The following is a 24,845-nucleotide window of genomic DNA, read 5'->3' as shown; positions in this document are numbered from 1 at the left end:
CAGACAATGTGCAATTTTTTTTTTTTTTTGCAATCTGCATTTTTTTTGTAGTCTTTTTTTTTTATATTATAGTTGAGGCTGTAATATTTTTATTACTTAAACTTTTATTAAACTTCAGACTTGATCTAAATATCAAAGCCAGCATTTTAGTATCAACCCAACCTAACAGCACTTTCAACATACATCAGAAACCCTTTTTAGATAGATATGTTTCATTTGAATCATTTGTGTGTGCATTATCTTGTCATTTATCAGACGTTTTTTCATCCATGTATGTCTGCGTTTGAAGACGCCTCTGACACCTGAGAAGTAGGACTCATATTGTTTTAGTACGTGAGCAACATGACTGAAATAACAAACATAGTGTGATGGCCACAGAGCGTAGAAACCAGCCGTTTGGAAAGATGAACGCTTACATGCATGCTATGGAGGGGAATCTAAAGCAATAATCATCTTCAAATCAGCCTACAAGGCATATCATGGATGGCAGTGCCTAAATTTAACGCACAAGTTAATACAGTTTTCCCAGACGATGTCTGACCTCTTGCGATGAAGTGCAGTTAACGTGTTTTGACACGCTTGTACATGATGTAAATTCAAGAGAAGCCCCTTTACTAAAATAGGTCTGAGCTGAGAATAGCAGAGCTGCTCGGGGTGGAAAACGTCTCTTTCCTTGCGGTTCTTCAAATGCTACTTTGACTTTACATCAGGGGTTTCCCTGAAGTCAACCCTGCGTCACTGCGGTTCACACGGTCGCGCTGGTCTTGCTGCCGGGGCCATTTGTGGTTTGGGACGAATGTGGTCGGTCAGCGATCTCTGAGGCGTGAGGGAATAAGTGACTGAGCTGTAGTGTTCAGTTCGGGTCAGGGAGGAAGCTCACTCCATTAAACGCTCTCAGGAAAACATTACGCCTCATGTAGACGGACACCACTGCAAATGATGTTGGAGAAGTGGCTTTCTTTGGCAGCTTTTAAAGGCGAAGTGTGTAATTTGTGTGTAATTTCTGCTTTGCACTGTTCAAACAAACAGAATGGTTTTATTGAATCATTCACTGAATTAAATAACTCGCACTGAATCACAAAAATGTTTCTTGACTATAAATAAAATTAAGTATCTCAATGATACTTTCGTTTATAGGAAAAAAAAGTAGTCTGATTTGTAAACAAATGACTCGAATGAATAATGAATAACAATGCAATTTGAAATTGTGACTCACTGAATTTTGGTCAAAAGATTCACAAATAGGACCAGAATTTTGTCTTTCAAATATTAACATTTAACTTTTTTTAATATTCAATATCAATTATAATATCAATAGTAATTATCAGTACATTTTGACATTACTGTTATAAATGACACTTAAATAAATAATTTTTTTTTTTAAAGTTTATGGTGTTTTTTTTCTGGAATGAATCAATTTGTTTTAAATTGAGTTAAATCAAGTTATTGTTTTGAATCATGAAATAACTTACTGAATTTGTTGAATCGATTCTTCGCTTATTTTTTATTGAACTATCTTAGTAAATGTCACTCTTACAAATGATACTTCATTTAAAAAATTTAAGTTGTTTAGTTTTTCATCCCCTCTGAGAACTGAGAATCTAAAAATCATTAGGGAACCTGAATCTGAATCAGAACCAGAATCATATACTCATTCCTTCTTCAAATATGCATTGATAAAATAGGCATTCCTTCACTTTACCTACAACTTTTTTGCACAAATGTAATTGCGGCCCAAGTCTCCGCCCATGCATTCTCACATTTACTCGCAATCTTTATCCACTGTGTCCGTGCACGTCCACTTTCTCCCTTTGTTTATTACGCTCATGGGGTGGGAACGGTGCCATGTGAGACATGTGATGACAGCAAGTGCAAAAGACTGCCGGAGGAGCTGGAACTAAACTCCCTCCAGTACATGTAATCCATGCCACCTGGCCCCAGTGAGAAGCCATACTTTCTTTGAGAGGAAAGCTGGAAAATCAGACGTCCCGTAAAGATTGTGTGTGGTTCTGCAGAGACGTGCTTCTCTGAAACAAACAGATTAATGGAGTGTTATGCTTCGCTTCATTCTGGGGCCTGTGATGCAACACCTTTTCCTGGTGTGCGTGGAAAAATTCACGTCAGCTTTGGGAGTTGCTAAGATTAAATCACATTTTCTTGGCACGTTTAATTGGGATCGAGTACTTGCAGTCTCGTTTTTATTTGTGATTTTTGAGGGCATAGATGTGTGGTTTGGAGTCGTCTTGTGTAAATGTAAACCAGGCATGCCCTTGAGTGTTTTGTGTGATGGTTTCGCTCATCGCAGCTGGTGTTTTCAATGGGTTTGACTGAATTTAGAACAGCACTAAAGTAAAATATGTGCTCTTCCCAATTATTCATATGCTGTATGATACATTTTCAGAATTTATTGTGGTCTGATTTGCTGACATATGAATCTTGTGCATCCACTTATTGATTACTTGTGGCTAAAGTCAAAATGAAATTAAAATTGACCGTTTTTTTTTAATGCATGTTCCTGGTCTTACTTCACCAGTGCATGTTTTTCTTTATAATCTTTAATAAAAATGTAATTTTGATTTAAACCCTAAACTAACTCTAACGTTCCTTTTTGTCTGACTTCATAATTCCTTACTTTTCCAACCTCTCATTCAAACCGCCTGACTCTCCATTTAATGCCAGTTTATAACTAAACCAATCCAGGATTTTTTTGTATACACTAATGTTCACTACTATACAGTTTTTGTTTAAATAAATTGATAATTTTATGTTGTAAGGATGCATTAAATTAATCAAATCTTACAGTAAAGACACTAATAACTATACAAAAGATTTGTTTCAAATAGACATTGTTCTTTTGAACTTTCTATTTTCTATTAACCTTTTCTCTATTCATCAAATAATCCTAAAAAATATATTGCCGTTTCCACAAAAAAAAAAAGCATTTGTTTAGCATTGATAAGAAAAAATTATCCTTTTTTAGCATATCAGAATGATTTCTGAAAGATCACGTGACATTGAAAACTGGAGTAATGATGCTGAAAATTCAGCTTCACATAACAGGAATAAATTACATTGCTGCTTTTATTGTATTTTTGATCAAATAAATGCAGCCATGGTGAGCTAAAAGATGTCAATCAAAAATATTAACAATGTTACAACCCCAAAGGTTTGAAGTAAAATGGATGACAAATTATGCTTTACGTTGACTTTAAGATACCTTGTGATTAGTGGTCGGCCGATATATCGCCAGGGCTGATATATCGGCCGATATTTGGCATTTTTTTCAAATATGGATTAGTTTTTCTCTTTGGCTGATGTGTTCCAGTTGGGACTTTTATTTTTATGGCGCTGAAAACGGCACACAGTGCTCACATTCTCCCTCTTGTTTGCTGTCGTCATTTAACAGTTCTGTCTAATATAGATAAGACTGTATAGTAATCAGAATCAGAATAATAAACAGAATTTAATCAGTTTAAACTGTTAAACAAACAAATTAAAATGTATGCAAAAAAGTATTATTATGATTTCTTTTGTTATTAGTAATAGAAAGGCAAACATTATAATGCTTTCTCGTTTAGTAAGTGATAATGTACAGGCAGCCGGTAGTTATCGCAAAATAAGCCCCGACAGTGTGATCAGGACCCGACGCGAAGCGGAGGGTCTTGTATCACACTGAAGGGGCTTATTTCGCGATAACTACAGGCTGCCTGTACATTATCCCGCTTATTACACGGCTACTTGCCACATAAGGAAAAAAAACTGGACATGAATATGAATTTGAAACATTTTATTGGCATATTTGTTTTAAATTAACATTTTTATCCTTCCGCGAAACGATATAGTACCACGTGACTAACATTCTGTTTGTCACAAGATGGCGCCAAACGGTAATCTTTGTTGGCGCGGAGGGATTTTAAACATACAAGTAGTACCGGCTATGCGTTATTACTTTGGAGCGGTTATTATTTGAAAAGAACGAACCTGCAAATGTCTCAACTGACCAATCAGAATCAAGCATTCCAGAGAGCCGTGTAATAATATAATTTAAACAAATCTTTGAATGACTAATGAACATTTAATTTCATGAACTTTGCAAACTTAGTCGAATCCAGCTTTGAGATCTTGTGTGCATTTGTATCCTGCATCTCTGTGTGACTGTCGTCACATCTATTGTTTGGGGTGTTCGGTAAGTTCCGTCATGAAATATACGTCATTCAACCTGACCAATCAGGTTGTGAACGTATGACTATGCCTTTAGTTTCGCTGCCAGAAATGCCAGTGTGAACGCTAAGTGGACCAGGACCAAATGTATCATTTTCTTTTTTAGTCCGGACCAAACAAACCAAGAGAGCCGAACTACAAGTGTGAACGCACCCTGAGTGTGGTGATTCTTTTATTTTTTTAGTTTTATGTGTGCCCGATTCACAATGAAAGACTGTTTAATGAATTGGTCCAAAAAAAAAACAAACTCATGAATCAGTCTAGAATTCATTCACCCAAAGGTTTTGCAGTTCTTGGATCTTGTTCATTAAAATAAGTCACTATTTTCATCCCGTGCATCTCAATATGAACCTGAGCGCTGTTACTGTTTGCCATGTTTAATTTGTTTTAGTGGATAGTTGGGCGCAGTTATAGTGAGATGGGATTTCTTCTTAAACATTTCCAAATGAATTGTTAAAGTCCTGAAATGGGAAATTCTCTCAGATTCCCATCCCTGTTAGCTTTACCCAGCCCTACTTGTCAGAAACATGGTTTTGGAGTAAACCCACCCTCATAGACTGAGTGATTTTCCTTTACTCTATAGCCTTCATTCCTCTTGGAACAGCTGATGTTTATGGTTACATAACATGGCTAAGCTGTGATGTCCTGCTGTGTGCTAGACTGCTCCAGATACTGTTGTTATGCTGACAGGTTACTTTGTTCCAGGTGGACATAAGGAGAAATGTACACACACTTATTGTGGGGCGAACTGCGTTATGTCTGCTTGACATGTGATGGTTATTGTCAGTTCTGTCGAACTTTGTGACAGCAAATATGGCAGGCTGGGAGGGAATGTGTCACTGTGGCAGATTGGTAAAGGGTGGTTTACACCCGCCCCACTGCGTGTCAAAAATGTGTCTTGGCGTCCTTCTGCTCTGGCCTTTGTCACGTATGTATACTGACCAGGAAAAGCCCACTTGAGTGACGTGCACTTCAGATCTGGCTCTGATAAAAAACCTAGTGTGCTGCCTACGTAGGGAACATTGTAAGGCATTCCAGTTGACCAAATGCTAAGGCGTTGCATGTTTTACACAGAAGCCAATCAAAAAAATGCATTGCAACAAAAATTAATTCAAGCTGGTGAACATAGAGCGAGAATGTTGATTATAAAAACAGTTCATTCAGTACTGAAAATGAACAGCATGTCAAACCCTGTGAAAGCACTGTTTGGATGGCATACGGAGTTGCTTTGTATATCGAATGTTTTAAAAGCATTCACTTATGAGATTGTATTCTATTTTTGTTATACAAATAGTAAATAAAAATTGGACGAAGTGAGAGAAATGTTGAATATAAATATTTAAATTCTGTCAATATGATACAAAAACAAATCGAATTAAAATGGTATGTTTCAGTTATATTTCAGTGTTTATATACTATTATAGTATTTGTTAGTATTTTTATTTTCAATTAGGCTAAGTTTGAATAATTTTAGTAGTTCAGTGTAAACAGTTTTTTGTTAGTTACCAAAGAAACATTTCTAATATTTTTTTTTTTTTATCTATTCATAATTTATTTCAGCTACAATTGAATTAAAACTATTTTCATTAGTTTTGTTAACAGTAACAACAGTGTATGCTATGTATTTTTACACTCAGTGTATTGAGTGAATTGTTTAGCTACATGCTAACATCAAAGTTTATTGAAATCAAATGCTAGTTGAGTCTTCTAATGTGCTTTTTATGTAGCACCGTTTATATGTAGAGTGCTTCAAATTGCTCACTTGAGAGGCTGTACTTCAGTTTAAGATGCTGCCTATGCAGGCAGCAGACAGCATTAATTATAGCTGGTGTGTAATTTCGGTTTTGTTTTTTTTTTTGCTCTTTTGACAGTTCATTCTTATCGAGCGAAGAGGAACCGACACACACAGAGCTGGATTACGGCCAGAGGGGGCGCTATGAGCCTCTGAGATCGTCCTTTCTTTCCTGTCCCGTGTCTCTTTTGACTCGTCTTCCCATTCAGCAGTGGATGGTGACCAGCCAACAAGCCCCAGAGGAGCAGTGAGGTGTTTCTCACATCCTCATCTGCCAGGACACACTCCTCTTATTATCAAGCCAGTCACTTCAGAGAAAGTCGCCACCGTCGCCACAATGAGTTCCCACAGTCGCCCAGGTAAGAGCTCTCCGTGGCCCTTCAGTGCTTTTCATCTTGGGTTACCCCTCTCTGAACAAGATAAACACCGTTGAATCAGCTCCGGTTTCAATTACGTCTGTCTGTAAATAAACCTTTTGTGATCCAGATATGTGCCATTACAAACCCGTTTCTCTCGATAAAGGAGGATAGTGTTTCTCTGCTACAGGAATAGCACGTGATTGGGCTTTAAGGGTTGAGAATCAGCCTTGAGATGCCAGAAAAGGCTTTTGAGCAGCTTTTTGATTCACACTCAAATATCTGTCCCCTTGACTCTGCCAAGGCCGCCTTGTCCAACTGTCAGCTCGAGGAGGAGTTTGATTATTCTTGGAAAAAATAGTGAGCTGTGCCGTTTCTCCCTGCCTCCCTCTCTTCCTTTATCTTTCTTCTACTCTCTTTCTGCTTATATTTTCTCTTTTGTGTTCGCAGAGGAAAAGGTCGTAGAGTTTCATACGCTTTCTTTTCATCGACAGACAGATGATCACTCAGTAGTCGTACGGCTTAATTCTGTGAGCGGCCGTTGGGTTAGTAAAGCAATGAGCCATGTGTGGTCAGTTACAGGGATTTTGCCATGAGTAAGTGCTGTTCTTGGTCTAAAACTGCCTTGTGTGGTAAAATCACTGTCATGCAACTGGCTTATTGCTGTTATAAAATTATGGAGATGGCATTGTGATTAAACCACACTGAAGATTTACATTTGTGAATCATAATACACTAAATTATGGCCATATGATATGAATTGGTACCTCCTTCAGTGTAAGTCTGAGATTTAGTCAGATCAAGTCAGCAAATCAGAACGATATCTGAAGGATCATGTGACACTGAAGACTTGAGTAATGATTCTGGAAATTTCAAAATCATTGAAATATTTACTGGAACTATTGACAGGATTTAATCTAAATATGAATGTTTTATGTAATGATGTTGACAGCCGTATTTTGCTCTGCATGAGTAGATCACAGAAACAACACTCATTAGCCAGTCATCTGTCTCCCGATCTTCTCAGAGGGAGCAAGATTTCGTCTTTGGTGGTCTGTTTTGCTAATCCAGGCTTGATGTAATGGTTTTGTTCTCTCTGAGCTGGATTGGAGATTTGGAGGCCTGATGTCACCTCTCACACATCCCGTCCACTAATCCGCTTTGGGTCCGAAAGAGCAATTTCAGCCTGGGATCGCCAGTTTAATCTGGTGTTTCTCATCAGAAAAGGTCTGATCTCTCTCTATCTCACTCTCTGTATTTTCTTCCACATCACATTCCTTCAGCATCTGTTGACATTACCCAGTGTGCCTCAGTGAACTTTCTTCTCAAGACCCCACCTTCACATCTGCACAGAGAAACATTTGGACAATACTTGGTGATATTAAAAGCAAAATGGGTCTGTAAAGCACAGTATTAGTGGCACTGAAATCCATAACACATATCTGAAATCATTCCCACTCTTAGCAGCGGAATAGAAATGTGGAATTTATTTTGAAATCTTTTTTAACTTTGTTGGCTTTTGCATCAAATGCGGTTTATTTGAAGCTGATTGTAGTCATTTGTTTTTGTGTGTTTGTAAACACAGACTCCAGTTATTTTTCTAATGGGTTGTTGGGGTTTTCAGGCTCTTTACACCATGCTGGGTGGTGCCGCAGAGCCTTGGCCGGCAGCCATTTTCAAAGTCTCGTTCATTTGTTTTATCATTTTGCCTAAATAAAAAACAACTATTTTTAGTCATATGCTTCTATAATGATCCTTTTGTCGATTTATTACTGTCAATCTGACAATGAATGTGGTACAACACATTTATATTTCAGCTTTCAAACGTTACCCAAATACTTTCCCAAATTTGTCTAAATGTGTAAATGCTGGAAATACTGGACCCTTTGGATGTCAATTTTGCTTGACAGATACGGATACATAATATTTGATTGTTGAAGAATATGTGAAAATAATTATCACTATTTTTTAATTAATTTGAAAAAATTAAATCATTTGAAATACTTTAAAAACAATTATACATGTAAATATAAAACTGTATGTTTAAATTAGTTAAAAATTCTATAAATCTCAAAAAAAAAAAATTTTTAACAATAAAATTGTATAAAATATTATACCGTGTGTATATATATTATAAAATAATTGTATGTGGTGAGGCCACTGAAAATACTTGAGCCTCTTTTCTTAAATCTCTGTGGAAATCAAACTAAGCCTTGTTTTTGGCATATGATGTATGATAATATTGGGGGAAAAAATTACACACACTTTTGTGTTTTTGCATATGCTTCCAACCTTTTTTGTAAGAGTCATATTGGTAATCGCCTTTTAAAATGAATCTTCTCTAGTTCATTCAGATCTCATCACACATTTGGTGCAGCAGTGCTTTTCTCCACTCAACCTTTTCTCCCAGCTATCCCATTCCACACCATTTGTGAACACTTGCGCTCTGTCCAGGAGCTTGTGCCATCGAAAGCAGCTTGTCAGCTTGCCGTCCTCGTCCCAGGAGCCACATGAAAAGCATTGCTGATTTGCCAGTTACGATGAATAGCGCTCTGGGCTCATCCCTGGTCTCGTATTTATTTCAGTACCTCAGAAGCTTTTGCCTGAGGCTCGACGATCTCATCGGCCCATTTGAAGGTGGACAGCTTGATGTGCTTTCATTTCTCTCCAGACCTTCTGGATTGGCAAACATGTTTTTGATCCGGCCGTATCAAAGTTCAGATTTCCTTCGGGAATATCAACCTGTTCCATTCTGTTGCGTTTCTCGGTGTTGGAGCCCATTGTTTGACATTTTTGTTTTCTGTGTACCCAGTTGCATGGGCTGCCCAGTTTAGCCAGCAGGCTGACGTCAGAGCTGCTAGTCTGCAGGCTTTACTGCTCCAAACAACTGGCACTAATGGTGTGTTGGCCCTAGGGCAGGCGGATGGGGAACGCAACTTGATCCAGATGCAAACGCCAGTGCACTGAGCTCCCCTACAGCAGACTCGTAATCGCTGTTTTTAGCCTGCTCCTTATTCAGTATGCATTATACACTCTTAAAAATAAAGGTTGGCACCAATGGTTCCATAAACAACCTTTAACGTCCATGGAACCTTTGCATTGTATTTATAGTGGAAAAGGTTCTTTAGATTATTAAAGTGGTTCTTTTAAGAACTGTTCACTGAAGGGTTCATTGGGGAACCCAAAATGATTATCACTTTGAAAACCCTGAGAACAAACTATGAGGATAGATGTTGAGAAGTCATAACTCTCAGCCCTCTCTTGTAAAAGAACCCAGTGCTGTACAATGAAAGATTGGCACATTTTTCATCGAATTGGACCTTAATTGGAGGTTAAAGACTGAACTGAGAAAAAAATTCCTTCCAATTTCATTCCAAAATGTTTTTCTCTTTAAGCTTTGGTATGGAGTTTCCTCCTGAGACCTTTTCTAGATTGTTATGTTTGTGTAAAATGTGTAAAGTGTAAAATGTCAGTTAGACTGAATCATCTTTTTAAGTGAACTGAATCGCTCACTTTGCCTGACAGGATTCATAAGCTTATCACTCTATGGTCATTTTTAATGTTAAGAAAATCTCAATTTTCATCTGATACCAGAATTCATTTAGATACGCCAAACATTTGAACTGTAGTGCATGCTGACCAAGACTGCATTTTTTTTAAATCAAAAAGTCAAAACAGTAATATTGTGAAAATTTTCACAATTAATTTGTTTTTCTATTTCAGTATATTTTAATATGTAATTTATTCCTGTGATGCAAAGCTGAATTTTCAGTATCATTACTCCAGTCTTCAGTGTCCCATGATCCTTCAGAAATCATTCTAATATTCTGGTTTGCTGTTCAAGAAATAGTTATTATTATCAGTGTTAAAAACAGTTGTGCTTCTATCTATCTATCTATCTATCTATCTATCTATCTATCTATCTATCTATCTATCTATCTATCTATCTATCTATCTATCTATCTATCTATTTATCTATTTATCTATTTATCTATTTATCTATCTATCTATCTATCTATCTATCATCTAATTTTTTTTTTTTTTTTTCAGGATTGTTTGAAGAAAAAGTGCAAAAGAAAAGCATGTTTTTAAATGGAAATCTTTTGTAACATTATAAATGTTTACCTTCACTTTTGATCAATTTAATATGTCCTTGATGAATAAAAATGTTAATTTAAAAGAAATCTATTGAGCGGTAGTGTGTAAACATTTGGAATCTGCTGTCAGATTGATTAAATTGATTCGGATTGACGGAAATCCGTGCTTGTAAACGTCCAATCACTCATTCGTTTTTTATCTTGTTTTCTTTGCTTGCAAGAGATTTGAAACGAGAAGGTGGAAAATATGTCCTGCTGTTTATGAGGGGAGGACAGATTTAGATGGTTGAAATGTGAATCATAATGTGTTTTTCGTAAAATGTGAGTACACGGTACAGTGATAGATTCATGTTTTCCTTGAAAGTTTTATGTGGCATCACTAATTCCTACCATTTTGGATTCCACTGGCCTGATGGGGTGCTTGTCATAGGCTTTATTTACTGGCCTACAAACATTTACCACATTATGTGCAATAATAAAACGGTGGGTAAACTTATTTTTGCTGTTGCTATGGTCTTTTTTCTTATTATTTTGAGCTGATATTTTGTTGGGTGGCTGCATTTGGTCTAATCCCGCGGTCATTTGTTTGAACTATTAAACCAATTTGTGCTGGAACAGCTATCCTGTTTCACAGAGTTTAATCACGATATTTGAGTGCTTTTTGTGTCTCATTATGTGTAATTATCTCCTTCTCGGCATTCAGAGGGCAGGTTTTTCAGGGAATTTTTCTTTCCACCATAAAACCCAAACTATGTCTCCATGACTTCCAGTCAGTGTGTCCATTCATTAAGTAACCTCGTGCTATTGGAGGTTTTTTCTTTTTTGCTTTGTTTTGTTTTTCAAGGCTGGTTAGGTTGTTGAGAATAAGAGAAAATTGCCATGTTGCCAAAAGGTCATGACCGCGTGTTGTAATTTGAATATTGTTAAAAGGAGCAGACATGTAGTTCTGGTTATAGGTTGTGTGTGTGTGTGTGTGTGTGTGTGTGTGTTTGTATTAGAGATAAACCAAGATAATTTTTTTTTCTTCTTTATTTAATTTTATTAGTCAGTTACTGTTGTTTAATAACCAAACTGAATACACAGAACTGATATTTAATTTTTTTGTACAATATTTTAAGTTTATTTATTTAGATGGACCTTAAATCAATAAATGAGGAAAAAAAAAATATATATATATATTTATATGTACAAAATATATTATACATATAAAAAATACGATTGTTTTTTTTTATTTTTTTATTTGTGTGTGTGTATGTGTGTATATATATATATATATATATATATATATATATATATATATATATATATATATATATATATATATATATATATATATATACACTTTTTTTTTTTTTTTTTTTTAATGGTGAGCAGTGCATCAGCAGATTTAAAAAAAATCGATTGCTAGCGTGCATTTAATTTGCAGTGGCCAACAGCCATTTTTAAAGAGCGGAATGGCTGATATAATGGCAATATACACAAAGGCATACACGCATGCTGATGAAATAAAAATATTTTTCTTTTACACAATACTTCCTCTAAACTGGCCAAATGTTGGCCCATATATCTGTTTGTCTCTAGAGTGCATCTCAAGTGTGGTTGCACAATTGCAATATAGATCAGAACAACTGCATTATGTAAGTTGTTTTAATTTTTCATGTTTGTTCAGTTGTAGTTTTGCGTCATACCTTGAGGTTTGCAGAGAGTTTTTCCCTCTTCAGATCTTTAAATAATAATCTTCCCTGTTTATGAATCGGATGTCGTGTGAAACTTGTTACATCACCACTTCTCATGAAGGGATCCCATGCTCTGGAAACTTCTGTTGATAGGAAAGTGAATGATATAGGAGTGGTCTTTCATCACCAAAACTATTTTTATCTCGTTTCTCAGGGCCTTTTTCCTCCGAAACGAGAACGTTTGCCACGTCACATACCCATGAAGGAACATGAAAGTTAATTTCTGTCATGAAGCTCAATTATTCTCCAGCAGGAGGAAGTGTTGTTTGGTGTTGAAGGATGACAGATCGTATATTCTGGATCTTGGGTGGTAGTTTTGTTCCGTTGTGTCGATCTCACAAATAGGTTTCCTAAGTCTCCTGGCTCAGGTTGAGGGGAGATCGCGCTCACAGGCCCGAACAAGCCCCGTGATTAATTGCTGGCAGGCTGAACTGTGGGGATCTTGCGTCAATAAATCGTCATGAAGGCAACTCTCCTGCTTCGAACATAAACACAGAGACAGGCCCGGCTCTGACTGAAGCCAGGCCAGCGCTAGTTAGGGCTCTACAGGCCCTTTGAGGGGCTAGTACAGTTTATTTAACACCCAAATTTTATTAGCGGAGATCTAGCTGCAGGTCTCTCTGGGCTCTTTAATCTGCCGAAAGCCAAGGCCTGGATTTGCAAGTCTTAAGAGTCGTCCTTGTCTCAAACAAATGAGGGTACATTTATTTAATTCAAACCCAGTGACTTCAGCTAGCCTTTTTGTCTGCTTTTCTTTCCAGAGCCAAGTTAAATACAGAGAAGGGTTTGATATTGGTGTGGTCTGTTTTAGACTTTACTTGCACAGATTTGTTCTGTGAACACTGTTTTTGGTTTTTAGTCAAATAGGTGTTTTAATAGTTGTAGTTGATTGTATGGATCTCATATTCAGATTCAAATGTTGATTGATTGATTGAGGTGTGAATGGGATATTAATACTGTTTTGATTTTAATGTGATTTGATGACTTTTTATTTAATTTCTGCATTACCAAAAGATTAAAAATTTTTTTTTTTTTTTTAATAATAGCTACTTTTTTTTCATTGGAAAATAATTTAATTGATCAGAAGTAAATATATTTGTAATGTTTTGGGCTTTTTATTCTTCAGATAATCTTGTAAAAATTTTTTGGTGTTTCATCAAAAATATTAACTGTTTTCAACTTTGGTAATAATAATAAATATTTCTTGAGCAGCAAATTAGCATGATTTCTGAAGGATCATGTGACACTGAAGACTGAAGTAATGATGCTGAAAATCAGCTTTGCATCACAGAAATAAATTACATTTTAAAATAAAGAAAATAGGAGTGTCATTTTTTAAATAGTAATAATATTTAACAATATTACTGTATTTATTTTTGGTCAGATAAATGCAGCTTTGGTGAAAATAAGAGACTTCTTTCAAAAACATAAAATTAAATCAAAGAATGTGTCTTTAAACGAATGTCTCAGTCTCTTTTGATTATGTGAGCATCGTGTTTTAATAGCATCATAAAATCTTTATAGCAGAAATTACGTTAAGTGCAATTCATGTCTTTGAATATGTTCAGTTTCAATTCAAAACTCTGAATACTTCATTTAAATAAACACTCAAAATTTGCATGTTAAATGTTTTAGTAACATTTTTAAAACTGTAAATATTGTCCTGTATTGTGTATATGCTATTGTTATACTGGTGCATATAAATGAAAATAATGAAATATAATTCTTGAGGTTATTTGGTGGACTCTTACTAGTACTTATGTCAAATAGTTTGGAGTTACTGGCATTCAGTGGATGTCTGATTGAAATTATTTGTTAGCTATTTTGCCTAGTTCTTACATAAGTGCACAAAATACAGTGGAACACATTTTCTATTGTAGGTTTCTAATATTTTTAGCCTTTCACATGTTGATTCGAGCTCACTACTTGTAGCTAACCCACCGAGAGCCCTACACTCCTACATTCCTTTCCTTTTAGAGAGGTAATGCTCGCTGGAGGTGAATCCTACAGTACATTCATGCAGAAGAATCTTGAAAGAAAGGGAATTAGACTCTTTTGCATGCACAGATGCACTGAAACCTAAAATATCCCTCGATCCTTTTTCAGCTCCAGTTCGGTAGCAGATGGTTTTGAATAATTCATGACAAGTTTGTGGGTAGCGTTCAGCATCACATTTATCCTGAGGACTGTTAGATTTCATAATTTTCTCGAAGAACTCCTCTTCCCAAAAACGACATGATGTTCTTAAGTGCAGCAATTTCACCAGAACTGTCTCACAAGATCTTTTTTTGTATTGTAGCATTTGCATGAAAAGTAAGCATATTTTACATCCAAAGTGTCATTACAGTAATGTGTTTTACGTTTGAGTTTTGAAATGACCATCTTTCTCAATTATACGGTTAACATTTAAAGTCTAATTTAAAAAAAAAAACATTTTTGCTTTAGGGCAATGAGAATTGGGCCATAAAAATGTAAATGTAAATGCAAAAAAAAAAACCTAATGCTCATAACAATAAGCCACGTTTTCTAATATTTCCAATATTACAAAAATATTTTTTCAATTTTAGTGGGAAATTTTAAATAGTTTTTGATAGTATTCATAAAATTCTCCCACAAAATGTAGTTTTTGAAAATGTATTTATTGCAGTAATTTATGGATATTATATAAAAGGATACAATGATGTCTTAAAGTTTGAGACAACTGAAATTTCATTTAATTTGACATTTTTTCAAGTAAATATCAGTATAACAACTGACCTGAAAAGCTGGAGTGAAAAACATGTCTAATTTGTTGTGTTGTGAAGTATTTCAGATGATCAGTGTGTAACTAATTTGCTTATTTGATCAGTAACATGACAATCTTAAATATTTCTTAAGTTCACATCATACATTTATAAAAATGAAGGTTCCAAAGGTCCACCCAGGGCTACAGAATAATAAAAAAAAAAAGAATCTTTCAGTGAACCGTTCCATTTTTCCTTTGTTTGAAGAACATTTTAATAATATAAAGAACCTTTTTCCACCATAAAAACCTTTTGTACGTGGAAAGTTTCCATGGATGTTAACGGATTTTAATGGAAGCATTGATGCCAGTACAGAGCCTTTATATTTAAGACTGTAACTTTTCTTTGTTGTGCTTTTCAGAATATTAAAACTGAAAAAAGAAGTCCTAAACAACATTTTTCCAGGTCCAGAGTCAGGACTTTAGAGGAAGTTAATTCCCCAAGAAGTGATATTGGAGGCCAGTGTGTTTGTTTAAAGTGTGCAGTGGCATAAAACCGTAATCAGGAGGTGATTTTCTGGGGGTTTTGTGGGTAAATCAGTGTGAATATTAGTCTGTGGTCTGTGAAGTGTAGAATTATTGCTGTAAGGTCACCAAAATGTCATTGTTATTACCGAACAAGTGCTCTGGAAAATTGGCCGCTGTGGAAAGATAGATGTGCTGGCGGAAGCCCGAGAGGGGAGGACTACTTTAAACAAAACCTCCTCAGAACAATGGAAATGATGATGAGAGAGTAATGAGATTTATATGCTGTGTCACTGTCTCATTTCTACGTTTTCCATAATATCCAATTGGGCTAATCCAATTCGGGGTGAAATATACCCACGTTCCGCCTTTGTATTGAATTTAAGAAATGCTCCAGGCTCCGCTTTGCCAAAAGGGAAGTTTCTCATTCATTTATGAGTTTTTCAAAATGCGATATGACATTATGAATAGGCACTCAAAGCTAATCTCGTGTTTATGGATGTCTTCATCCATAGATGGCATGCTTGTCATTTCTTCATATTAAGGCTTTATCACATTCCACTCATTGTTTCAGATGGCAGCACTCATAATTACGTAGACGGATTCGTAAAACACAGAGTCTGGCCCACATGTGAATTTGGTGGGAAAGACCAGCTAATTGCAAAGTTAAGGGCGTTTTGACGTAGACTGTGCATGCCACCGTTTAAAATGTGTTTTATAGCCGCATCTAGCACACATGAAGGCGCATGTATGCTAGTTTGTCTCCCAGAAGAGTTCGATTAAAGCTTCAGAGACCAGAGCGAGCGGGCCAATCTTGATGAGGCACGCCGCACCATTACGAGGCAGACGGCTGGCCAAACCGACCGGCCCACTGCTGTAAGTCCGTGTAGTTAACCAGCACTTGTGGGAAAGGCACCAGCTTCAAAGTCCCGGAGCCAGATGTGACGAGATGTTTTCTTTAAATAATCCTCAACATCTCTTGTTTTTTTTTACAAGCAGGGTTGTTTCACAGGCCACCACAGTTTGTTTCCATTTCCTCTGTGAATTGTGAGCTTGTGGTGGTGTGTTTTGTGTTCAGGAAGGTCATGATTCAGTTGTGAGTGAGCATGTTTAAAATGGTTTGTTTTAAAGGGGTTATATCTCAACTATTATTTTTAAAAAAATGTGCTTTATGTGCTTTAAGGACAAATTGAAATTTAAGAACTTAAAGCTTCTTTCCTAGTAAAACCAAGCTACAAAGATGGCTTAAGTGATTTTTATTTTTATTTTTCATTGAGAAAATGAACAAGAAATGGTATTGAGGTAGCAAACAGGATGTAGAATTGCAATTCAAATTTGAATGTAAAGAGTAGAATTTAACTTAAAATTTTAAGAAAGTAGAAAGGTTTGTCATGCCAAACTTTGAAAATGGATGGATAAATGAATTGAGGGATGGATGTGAGGATGGATGAATGGATAGATGGATGGATGTAAGGATGGATGGATAAATGAATTGAGGGATGGATGTGAGGATGGATGGATGGATGGATGGATGGATGGATGGATGGATAAATGAATTGAGGGATGGATGTGAGGATGGATAAATGGATAGAAGGATGGATGGATAAATGGATAGGTGGATGTAAGGAAGGATGGATAAATGGATGGATGGATGTAAAGATGGATAGATGGATGGATGTAACAATGGTTGGATATAAGGATGATGGATGAATGGGTGGATGTAAGGAAGGATGTATAAATGGATGGATAAATTGATAGATGTAAGGATGGATGGATGGACAGACAGGTGTATGGATGGACAGATGTATGAATAAATGGATGTATCTTCTGCTGAATTACTTTGAATTCCATTTAAATTCCTTTTACTGTCATTCAGCTACCTTACAGTGAGAAAAGATTGATACTATTACTTCTAAACACAAACACCAACGTTTTTTTTTTTTATATTATTTGATAATTTCAGTCTGATCTTCAGATTTAGTTTCTACACTTTTAAGCACAGATAGTCTTTTTTTTTTTTATACCCCGTTTAATTCTAAAGACGAGGCAGAAGGTGTAAAACAGTCACAAAAAACTAAATGAATACTGTTTTGGATGAAAAAAGAACTTTTCAATTTTAATTGGACCCCAGAAGGAAAAAAAAATTTTTTTCAATTTCCTTTTCAAGAAAATTCTAACTGAGATATATAAACACTGATCTGACACCGATTTCTCCTTTACTCTTTATCTGTCCTGAGGCTTGTATAGTTTCTCGTGCGTGATGCCAGGAGCACATAATATTCTTGTGTTTGTGTTTATGCTGTGATATTTGTGCAGATGACTCACCGAATAAAGACAATTAAGGGTTGAAGTAAGGTGAAATCCCTTGTACCTTCAGCAAACGTCAGGTCAGTTTGATTTGTACAGCGCTTTTCACAATGTTTTGTTTCAAAGCAGTTTTAGTGTCTTAATACCTCTAGGGAGCACACCAAATGAGACTAAGGCTGGGTTGTTTAAGGTCGAAAAGAAAAAGCCTTGGGAACCAGCCCTTTTCAGCAGCCGTGGGTTTAAAAGTAGTTTTCACATTTTCTCCATTGAGATTTTTAAAAACGTCTGTGTTGAACCAAGCTAACAAGTTCTGAGACGAATCACAACATTTGATCAGAAGCAGAAAAAGTGCTTGAAAATGGATAAAAATGCATAAAACTGTAATCATTTTATTGTAGAAACTATACACATACCATTAAGCATTGCAAATGATTTGAATCAGAATTTGCCATGTGATGCTATATAAAACTGTACTGTATGAGTAGGGTAAATAATGCAAGTGCAATATTTGCACAATATCCAATATAATTCTAAAGTGTTTTAGAGCGAAGGGAGACTCGATTACGTCATTGGCTATGCATCGTGGGAGTTGAGCGGTTACTGGTGTGCTCTTTTGGCCAAATAGGGAATGCAAACAACACTCACTGGTTCCTTGATGGAATTGAAACTTTCCAGGCGCTAATCCACACTAAAGAAAATCCTTCTAAACTTGGCCTGGCCGACGGCCTTGTAACTTTTCTACTTCATCTACTGTTATAACATTTGGTGAGAAACATTTACTTTACTGCCACTGGTGAGCTCATGTTGTGAACGCAGGAATATGTGTGGATGTTCAACAAACATAGCTTTTGATAGTATATCATTTGCACAGAATGCCAGAAAACGAGTGCTGGTTTGTTAAAGTTTGAGTAATGGGCTGTTTTTAAGAAGTCGGTGATGTATCGTAAGCGTTGCAGGTTTTAGCTTGAGTAATGATGGCGATAGACAAGCTCCTGAGTAAAGACCCCTGTGCTTCTGCGCACCCTTCAATATAAGCAGCACACTTCAAACTTCAGGAAAGGCCTAATAGAGCCGGTGACATTCCTCTGTCAGCGTTTCAGTCTGTTTTGAGCCCAGATTGCTGTTCCTAAACAACATAAGGGGTGCATTACTTTTCCCTAATGCGCTGACAATATGTAATATTTTCCTGTGTCCTGACATCATACAGGACAAATGCGATGGGTCGAGCAGCGAGATCCGAGCACGTACACGTGTCTGATTTTCCTGATGTTTTCCAGCGCCTCAGTCTTTTCCTATACAGAGTTATGATTGGTGTGACCTTTCCAAATGATTATTCCGACCGCACATCAGACAGATAAAAGCACTTGTGACCTTCATTGAGCCGTACAAATAGAAATCTGCCATTAGAGACCTTTTTAATTTCATAAATTATACTCTTGCTGGCTTTGTGCATCAGAAGAAGAGACTTTTTTGGTCTAGGTCTATGAAAATGTTGCATAATTATTTGCATAATGCTTGTTATACACCAGAGTGGTGTTAATTCACAGACATCTTTGACAACTTAGAAAGCATTTACATTGGTAGGCCGGATGATTATGATGCCTTCGAAGATGATTTGTGTTTGTCCAGTTTTAAGGCAGCATCATATGCATGCTTTGTGGAGATGGTAATGCATTGCGTTTTGCATCCAAGATGACATTTTGACATTTTTTACATAATATTTGTGCATGCTTTGGGTTTCTATGCTGTCAATGAGTATTTGATTATTTTAGTACTTCATTAGGCTATTTGAAATGTAAAAAGTTTTTATTGTATTTGTTGTAATTGTATTTTTTGAATTGTTTTTTTGCCATGAAAATAGCCTAAGATGCTGACAATGCATTAAATAAAAATATGCTACTACAACTTGATGTTTTTGAAATTTTTTAAACAAAATTTTGATGATTTTATCTTGATTTAGTTTAATATTTGATCATTTTAATACTCTATTGTTTGATTACTGATTACCAAAATCAATCATTAAAGTATTTAAATTTTTCATCCTCATTAATTCTTTTAATAGTTGATTATTTAATTATTTTAATATTTATTTGTTTGACTGTTTGATTATGACTATTTTAATACTTGAATGTTAATATTTTTTAAAAAGTATTATTTAATGTTAGTTTTTCATTATTTGATTATTTTACTTTATTAATTTAATACTTGATGATTTGAATATTTTAATGCTTGATATTTTATAGTTATTTTTAATATTTAAAATAATAATTATAATATTTTACATTATTTTTATGTTTAATTTTGATCATTTATTACTCAATTATTTGATTTCTGAAATAATAACATTTTAATATCAAGCAGTGAAATATTTAAATTTTTCATCATTTGATTCTTGAATATTTGTTCATTTGAATATTTGATTGTTTTATGATTTTACTACTTGAATGTTATTTTTACTTGCTTTAGTATTATATTATTTAATTTGTTTAATATTAGAGTATTTGGCTATTTTAATAATTGATTTTGATTATTTAAATATTTTAAAATTGTCTTTTTATTACCTAATTATTTTAGATCATTTTAATCTTCGATTTAAAAATTTGATTTTAATATTTTATTATTTCAATATTTTCTTTCTCCATTTCATTTTATTGATATTTGATTGTTTGGCTATTTGATTATGATTATTTAATTTATGATTGATTTTTAGTTTCTTATTACTTGATTATTTTAATAGTGCACTTTTAATATTTGAATTTCCTCTTGGTCATAGCTATTTCCTTTTCAGTTAGGATGCTGCCATTGTAGGGAGTAGCTCACTAAAATTTGGGACGGAGCCATTCATTTGACTAGATTTCACAGCATGTCACCGTGTCCGTGAGAGGTCTTCCGACACGGATGTCAAAACTGACCCATCCGTCCGTGCTTTAAGAGAGAAAGTGGTGTGTGTTCCTGCTGGATGGTGGGTGGGTGGGGGCTTATCTGTAGTCTGATAGGGTGCAGTCCTCCTTGTGTTCATTTTTGTTGTAGATAAGACCACAGGAGCTCAAAAATCACAACTCTTATCTGGTTGAAGCTCCTCAGCGCCAGGAGAGCTGCACCACCTCAAATCAATCAGCAGATTAAAATAGCACTGTATACAGCAGTACATATACCTGTGATTACTCAAGCTGCGTTCGGCTTCTCAAGAGCAATAACAGAAATGTCCCTTGGCTAGTGTTTATCATTCTAATAGACCTGCAATTAAAGACCTGGCTCTGCGGATTGTGGCTTGTCCCTCTCAGCAACCAGTGTTTTGTGTATTGGTTTCTCTTGGAAGGTTTCTGGCGTGGTCTCCGACTGTGTCTGTACCCTAAAAAATGTGGCTTTTTCAGGAGGTATATTGAGGAAGGAAGATGACAAAGCATGTTAGCATCCAAAATGTGCAGTTGAATAAAGGTGGTTCATAAATGTTCTTTAAAAAACACAAAACTTCACTATTTAACGTCTTGGCCATTTCGTACGACATGCAATTTGTATAAAAAAATGTATGAATGAAGCTGTACAAATTCATATTTGTTACCAATTTGCAAAATCGTGAACTATTTGTCATGAGACTATGTTGAATATTTAGAACTTGAGCATTTAGAATTTTTGCCTATTTAAAATTTAGTCTAGGACACTGATTTATAAAATCTGCTTACTTTTTCCGCATTTTCTGTAAAGATTTTTCAGGAAAAACCTATGAAAATGAGAGCTATTCAAATAATAGTAATCAATCGGCTGTTTCTAATGAAACCCGTAAACATGAAGCTGTACATAATCGTAAGAATTTGCCACAAATTGCAAAAATGTAAAATAGTAACACAGTTAAATATTTTTTTGAATGTTTTCTGAAAAAATATTTTATATTTTGAATATTTTAATTTATTCTAGGTCACTTGTCAAGAAATTTGCTAACTTTTTCAGCATTTTTTACACTGATTTTTTTGGCAAAACTATTCAAATCAGCTAATTTGAATAAAAACATGTGATTTTAAAAGTACACATGAAGCTATGAAACACATGACATAGGTATGAATTGTCATGAGACTGTGTGGACAATTTGATTAGTTCGAAAATTTAAATTCATCCTGCATCACTGATCATGGAATCTTCTGGCTTTTCAACGTTTTCCATACTGATTTTCTAGGAAGTCTGTGGAATTCTGGATTTAAATAATAATGGATTGAATATAAAAATGGAACAATGAATTAAAATTTGGTAAAAAAAGTATGAGAGTACTACATTATTATTGGCGTTTTTATACTATACTTACATTATTAAATTCAGCCGTATTTAGGTTAATGAATGAAGAAGCACCAGGCATCGTGTAGATTTTTTTTGTCATCTGTAGAGTTTGTACAGGTGCAGATTTTGTGTGGGACTGGTCATTAGACATGACATTATGGTGCTTTGGAAGTCTGTCTGAAACCGGTTTCCTTAGGAGGTGCCTTCAAACCCGCTTTATGTCATTGAGTCTTCAACCATTATAAAGAGGATCCGATGAGGATGTGGAGGAAGGCATAAGTAAACAGAGGCAGGGGAAATGGTGCTGCTGATAGAGCTGTTTCCTGCTGCAGAGGGACGGCCGGAGTGGAAGAACAGGATCATTAGTGCCACAGGTCTGCGGTAGATGCACCAGCCATCGTCTTTTCTGCCGCTGTAGACTTCACTCACAGAGTTTCAACTCAGCAGATTCAGCAGTAGTAAGTGAACTGCACGTGTAACATTCATTTTAGCTGCTGGCCTATGTTTGTTTGTTAGTGTTTTGATTCTTTGTTAGCATTCAGAGATTTTGATGTGGTGATAACATGCAGTAAGGGATTTGGTCGATTCTGTAGCTGCTCTGATTGATTGAGTGAGTTGATTAATTCAGCGTCAGACTGATTCAGACCAGTTTGAATGATTCATTATAAGAACCGGCTCTTAAGAGTTGTTTTTCTGTGAATCAGACTACACTGATCATGCTGCATGTTTGTTTTTGCGTGCAGCCCATTAAAACAAAAGATGAGTTTCATCACATTCATATTCATAAATGCATGCAAAATATGATTTATTTAGTTTTAGCAAAAAGTGTTACAAAAACACTGGTGTACATGCATGCTTTGCTTGTCTTATCTGACAGATTAACTTTTCAATTATTAGAATATCTGAATATTATACACTGATCGTGGAATCTGCTGACTTATAAGCAACATCTACGCTGATTCTCTGGAAACTCTGTGGAATTCTGGCTTTAATGAATTTGAATGCAATCTTTGAATAATGGATTTAAATACGGTAAAAAGGAGCTGAGAGTACTACACTTTTATTGGCAAATTAGCACACAGTTAAATGTAGCTGTACTATTTAATATAATAGTATATCTGTATATCAAAGAACTTGCCTAGTAAAACAGGATAATAAAACAAATTGCTAATAAAACGGGAGGTTCAGTGATTTTCTGACTTTTAACTATCCATAATTTATTGGATCGTGGAAAGTTACCAGAAAGGAGATAGTTAAAAGAATTAAATTATATAAGAGGAAAGTTGTTGCAGAGGTGAGTTATTCAATTTTGAGAAAAGAATATAATTTTTTTTATTTATTAAAAATAACGACGCACAGAATAATCACTAGGAGCATTAGGGAAATAGACGGGCTCAATTTTGATTTTATGAAGACTTTATTGGCACTTGTTCCAGGAAAACATTGTGTTTTTCTATTTCTGTGGCTGTGTTCCTGAGAATGGTTGTTTGGGCATTAATGGAGCTGTCTAATAAAGATAAGACGCATAAAGGACCAAAAGAGGTGCATTTATAGACACCCGAACTAGAAAATGAATTTGCCATTAACGTCTCAGGAAATCTGAATTACATCATACGCCTTTGGGTTGTAATTAGCTCCGTTTATATCCACATGTTTTCCTTGTGTACAGCGTTTGAGAATCTCCTGCCTGGTTCGGCACGGTTCATGTCTTGTATTTAACGGTGTAAGTAAACGTGGGTGGACACAGTTTTGTTTCCGTGTATAGCTACAAATGCCTATGTATATAGAATATCATCCACCTCCGTTCCCCGAGGGCCCCCGGGCCATCTCTCTCCCTCCATGCGTGGCATCATGGACAGGCTCTGTGTCGGAGAACAGCTGTGGGCCGTATGGCAACGCAACACCCCCGCATTCCTCCCCTCTAAGCGAGTTTTCATTGGTAGCTGACAGCTTCATTGGTCTTCTTTGTCCCCGGGAGGCCCCAGGGTGGATGACTGTTGTTGTCTTTACCCAGGGAGCTCTGTTTCTGTGGCTTTGCAATCCTCTCTACAAAGTTCTTATTTTGAACGGGATGGTTTCAGTGATGTTCGGTTCTTAAACGCCTGCATCCTTTTAAAGTGCTCATACCAGCATTTATTTGAACAGCGGTAATATTAAAGATTATTCCAATTGAGAATAACAGATTTCTAACTGAATATATTGTTGCAGATGAATATGCTTCACCAGTGACCAGTCATGAGCATGTGTGCAATCTGTTGTTCCACGGCTCTGACCAAAAATGAATTCTCAGTCAAATCAGAAATTTGAACTGTTTATTGACGCTGTTTATTTTGGCTGTTGTGCCGTTTTCTGGTGATTTATGCCCCTCGAGGAACAGGAATGTCCAGGAATGTTCCACACCCAGACTTCACCACAGTCTCCACCACAAGCAATATTAAATCTGGACAGTTATAGGAATCAGAAAGTGTCGTCTGGTGCTGATTAAGGCAGAAGGAAAGAGGACAGTAAGGGCACAGTCAATGCACAGTTCCCACTTCCTAAGATTTACTAATTAAAAATGGATGATTTGAATATTTGTGTGTGCTAATTGGAGTATTATGTCTTTAACATAGCAAATTGTGTTGGAATCAGTAGTGAATAGAGATGCTTTGTGTTATAAGCAGGGGTGCACATAAGTGGTCCGCATGCACGACCAAAATTAAAAATGCGCTGTGTAAATACGTTCTGACAGCGCATTTGCGCACCGACATGGATGACAGCTGTTAATGCACAGTTGCAATTTTAGATCGACGAACTGTACTGTATAAGATTTCTGTTCAA

General features: G+C 35.8%; 1 protein-coding gene across 1 annotated transcript in view; it reads left to right on the top strand.

Moving 5' to 3' along the window:
• The window catches only part of LOC306875859 (histone deacetylase 4-like), a 194,973-nt gene that overhangs the window by 8,289 nt on the left and 161,839 nt on the right, over positions 1–24,845 (top strand). Inside the window, exon 2 of the mRNA XM_079426607.1 lies at positions 6,093–6,372. Coding sequence (XP_079282733.1) covers positions 6,351–6,372 — 22 coding nt within the window. The 5' untranslated portion in view covers positions 6,093–6,350. The remainder of the gene's footprint in view (positions 1–6,092; positions 6,373–24,845) is intronic.

This window comes from Barbus barbus, assembly GCF_936440315.1.
Source record: "Barbus barbus genome assembly, chromosome: 10".
In the NCBI taxonomy this organism is placed as follows: Eukaryota; Metazoa; Chordata; class Actinopteri; order Cypriniformes; family Cyprinidae; genus Barbus; species Barbus barbus.
This window is presented reverse-complemented; position numbering and strand designations above follow the sequence as displayed.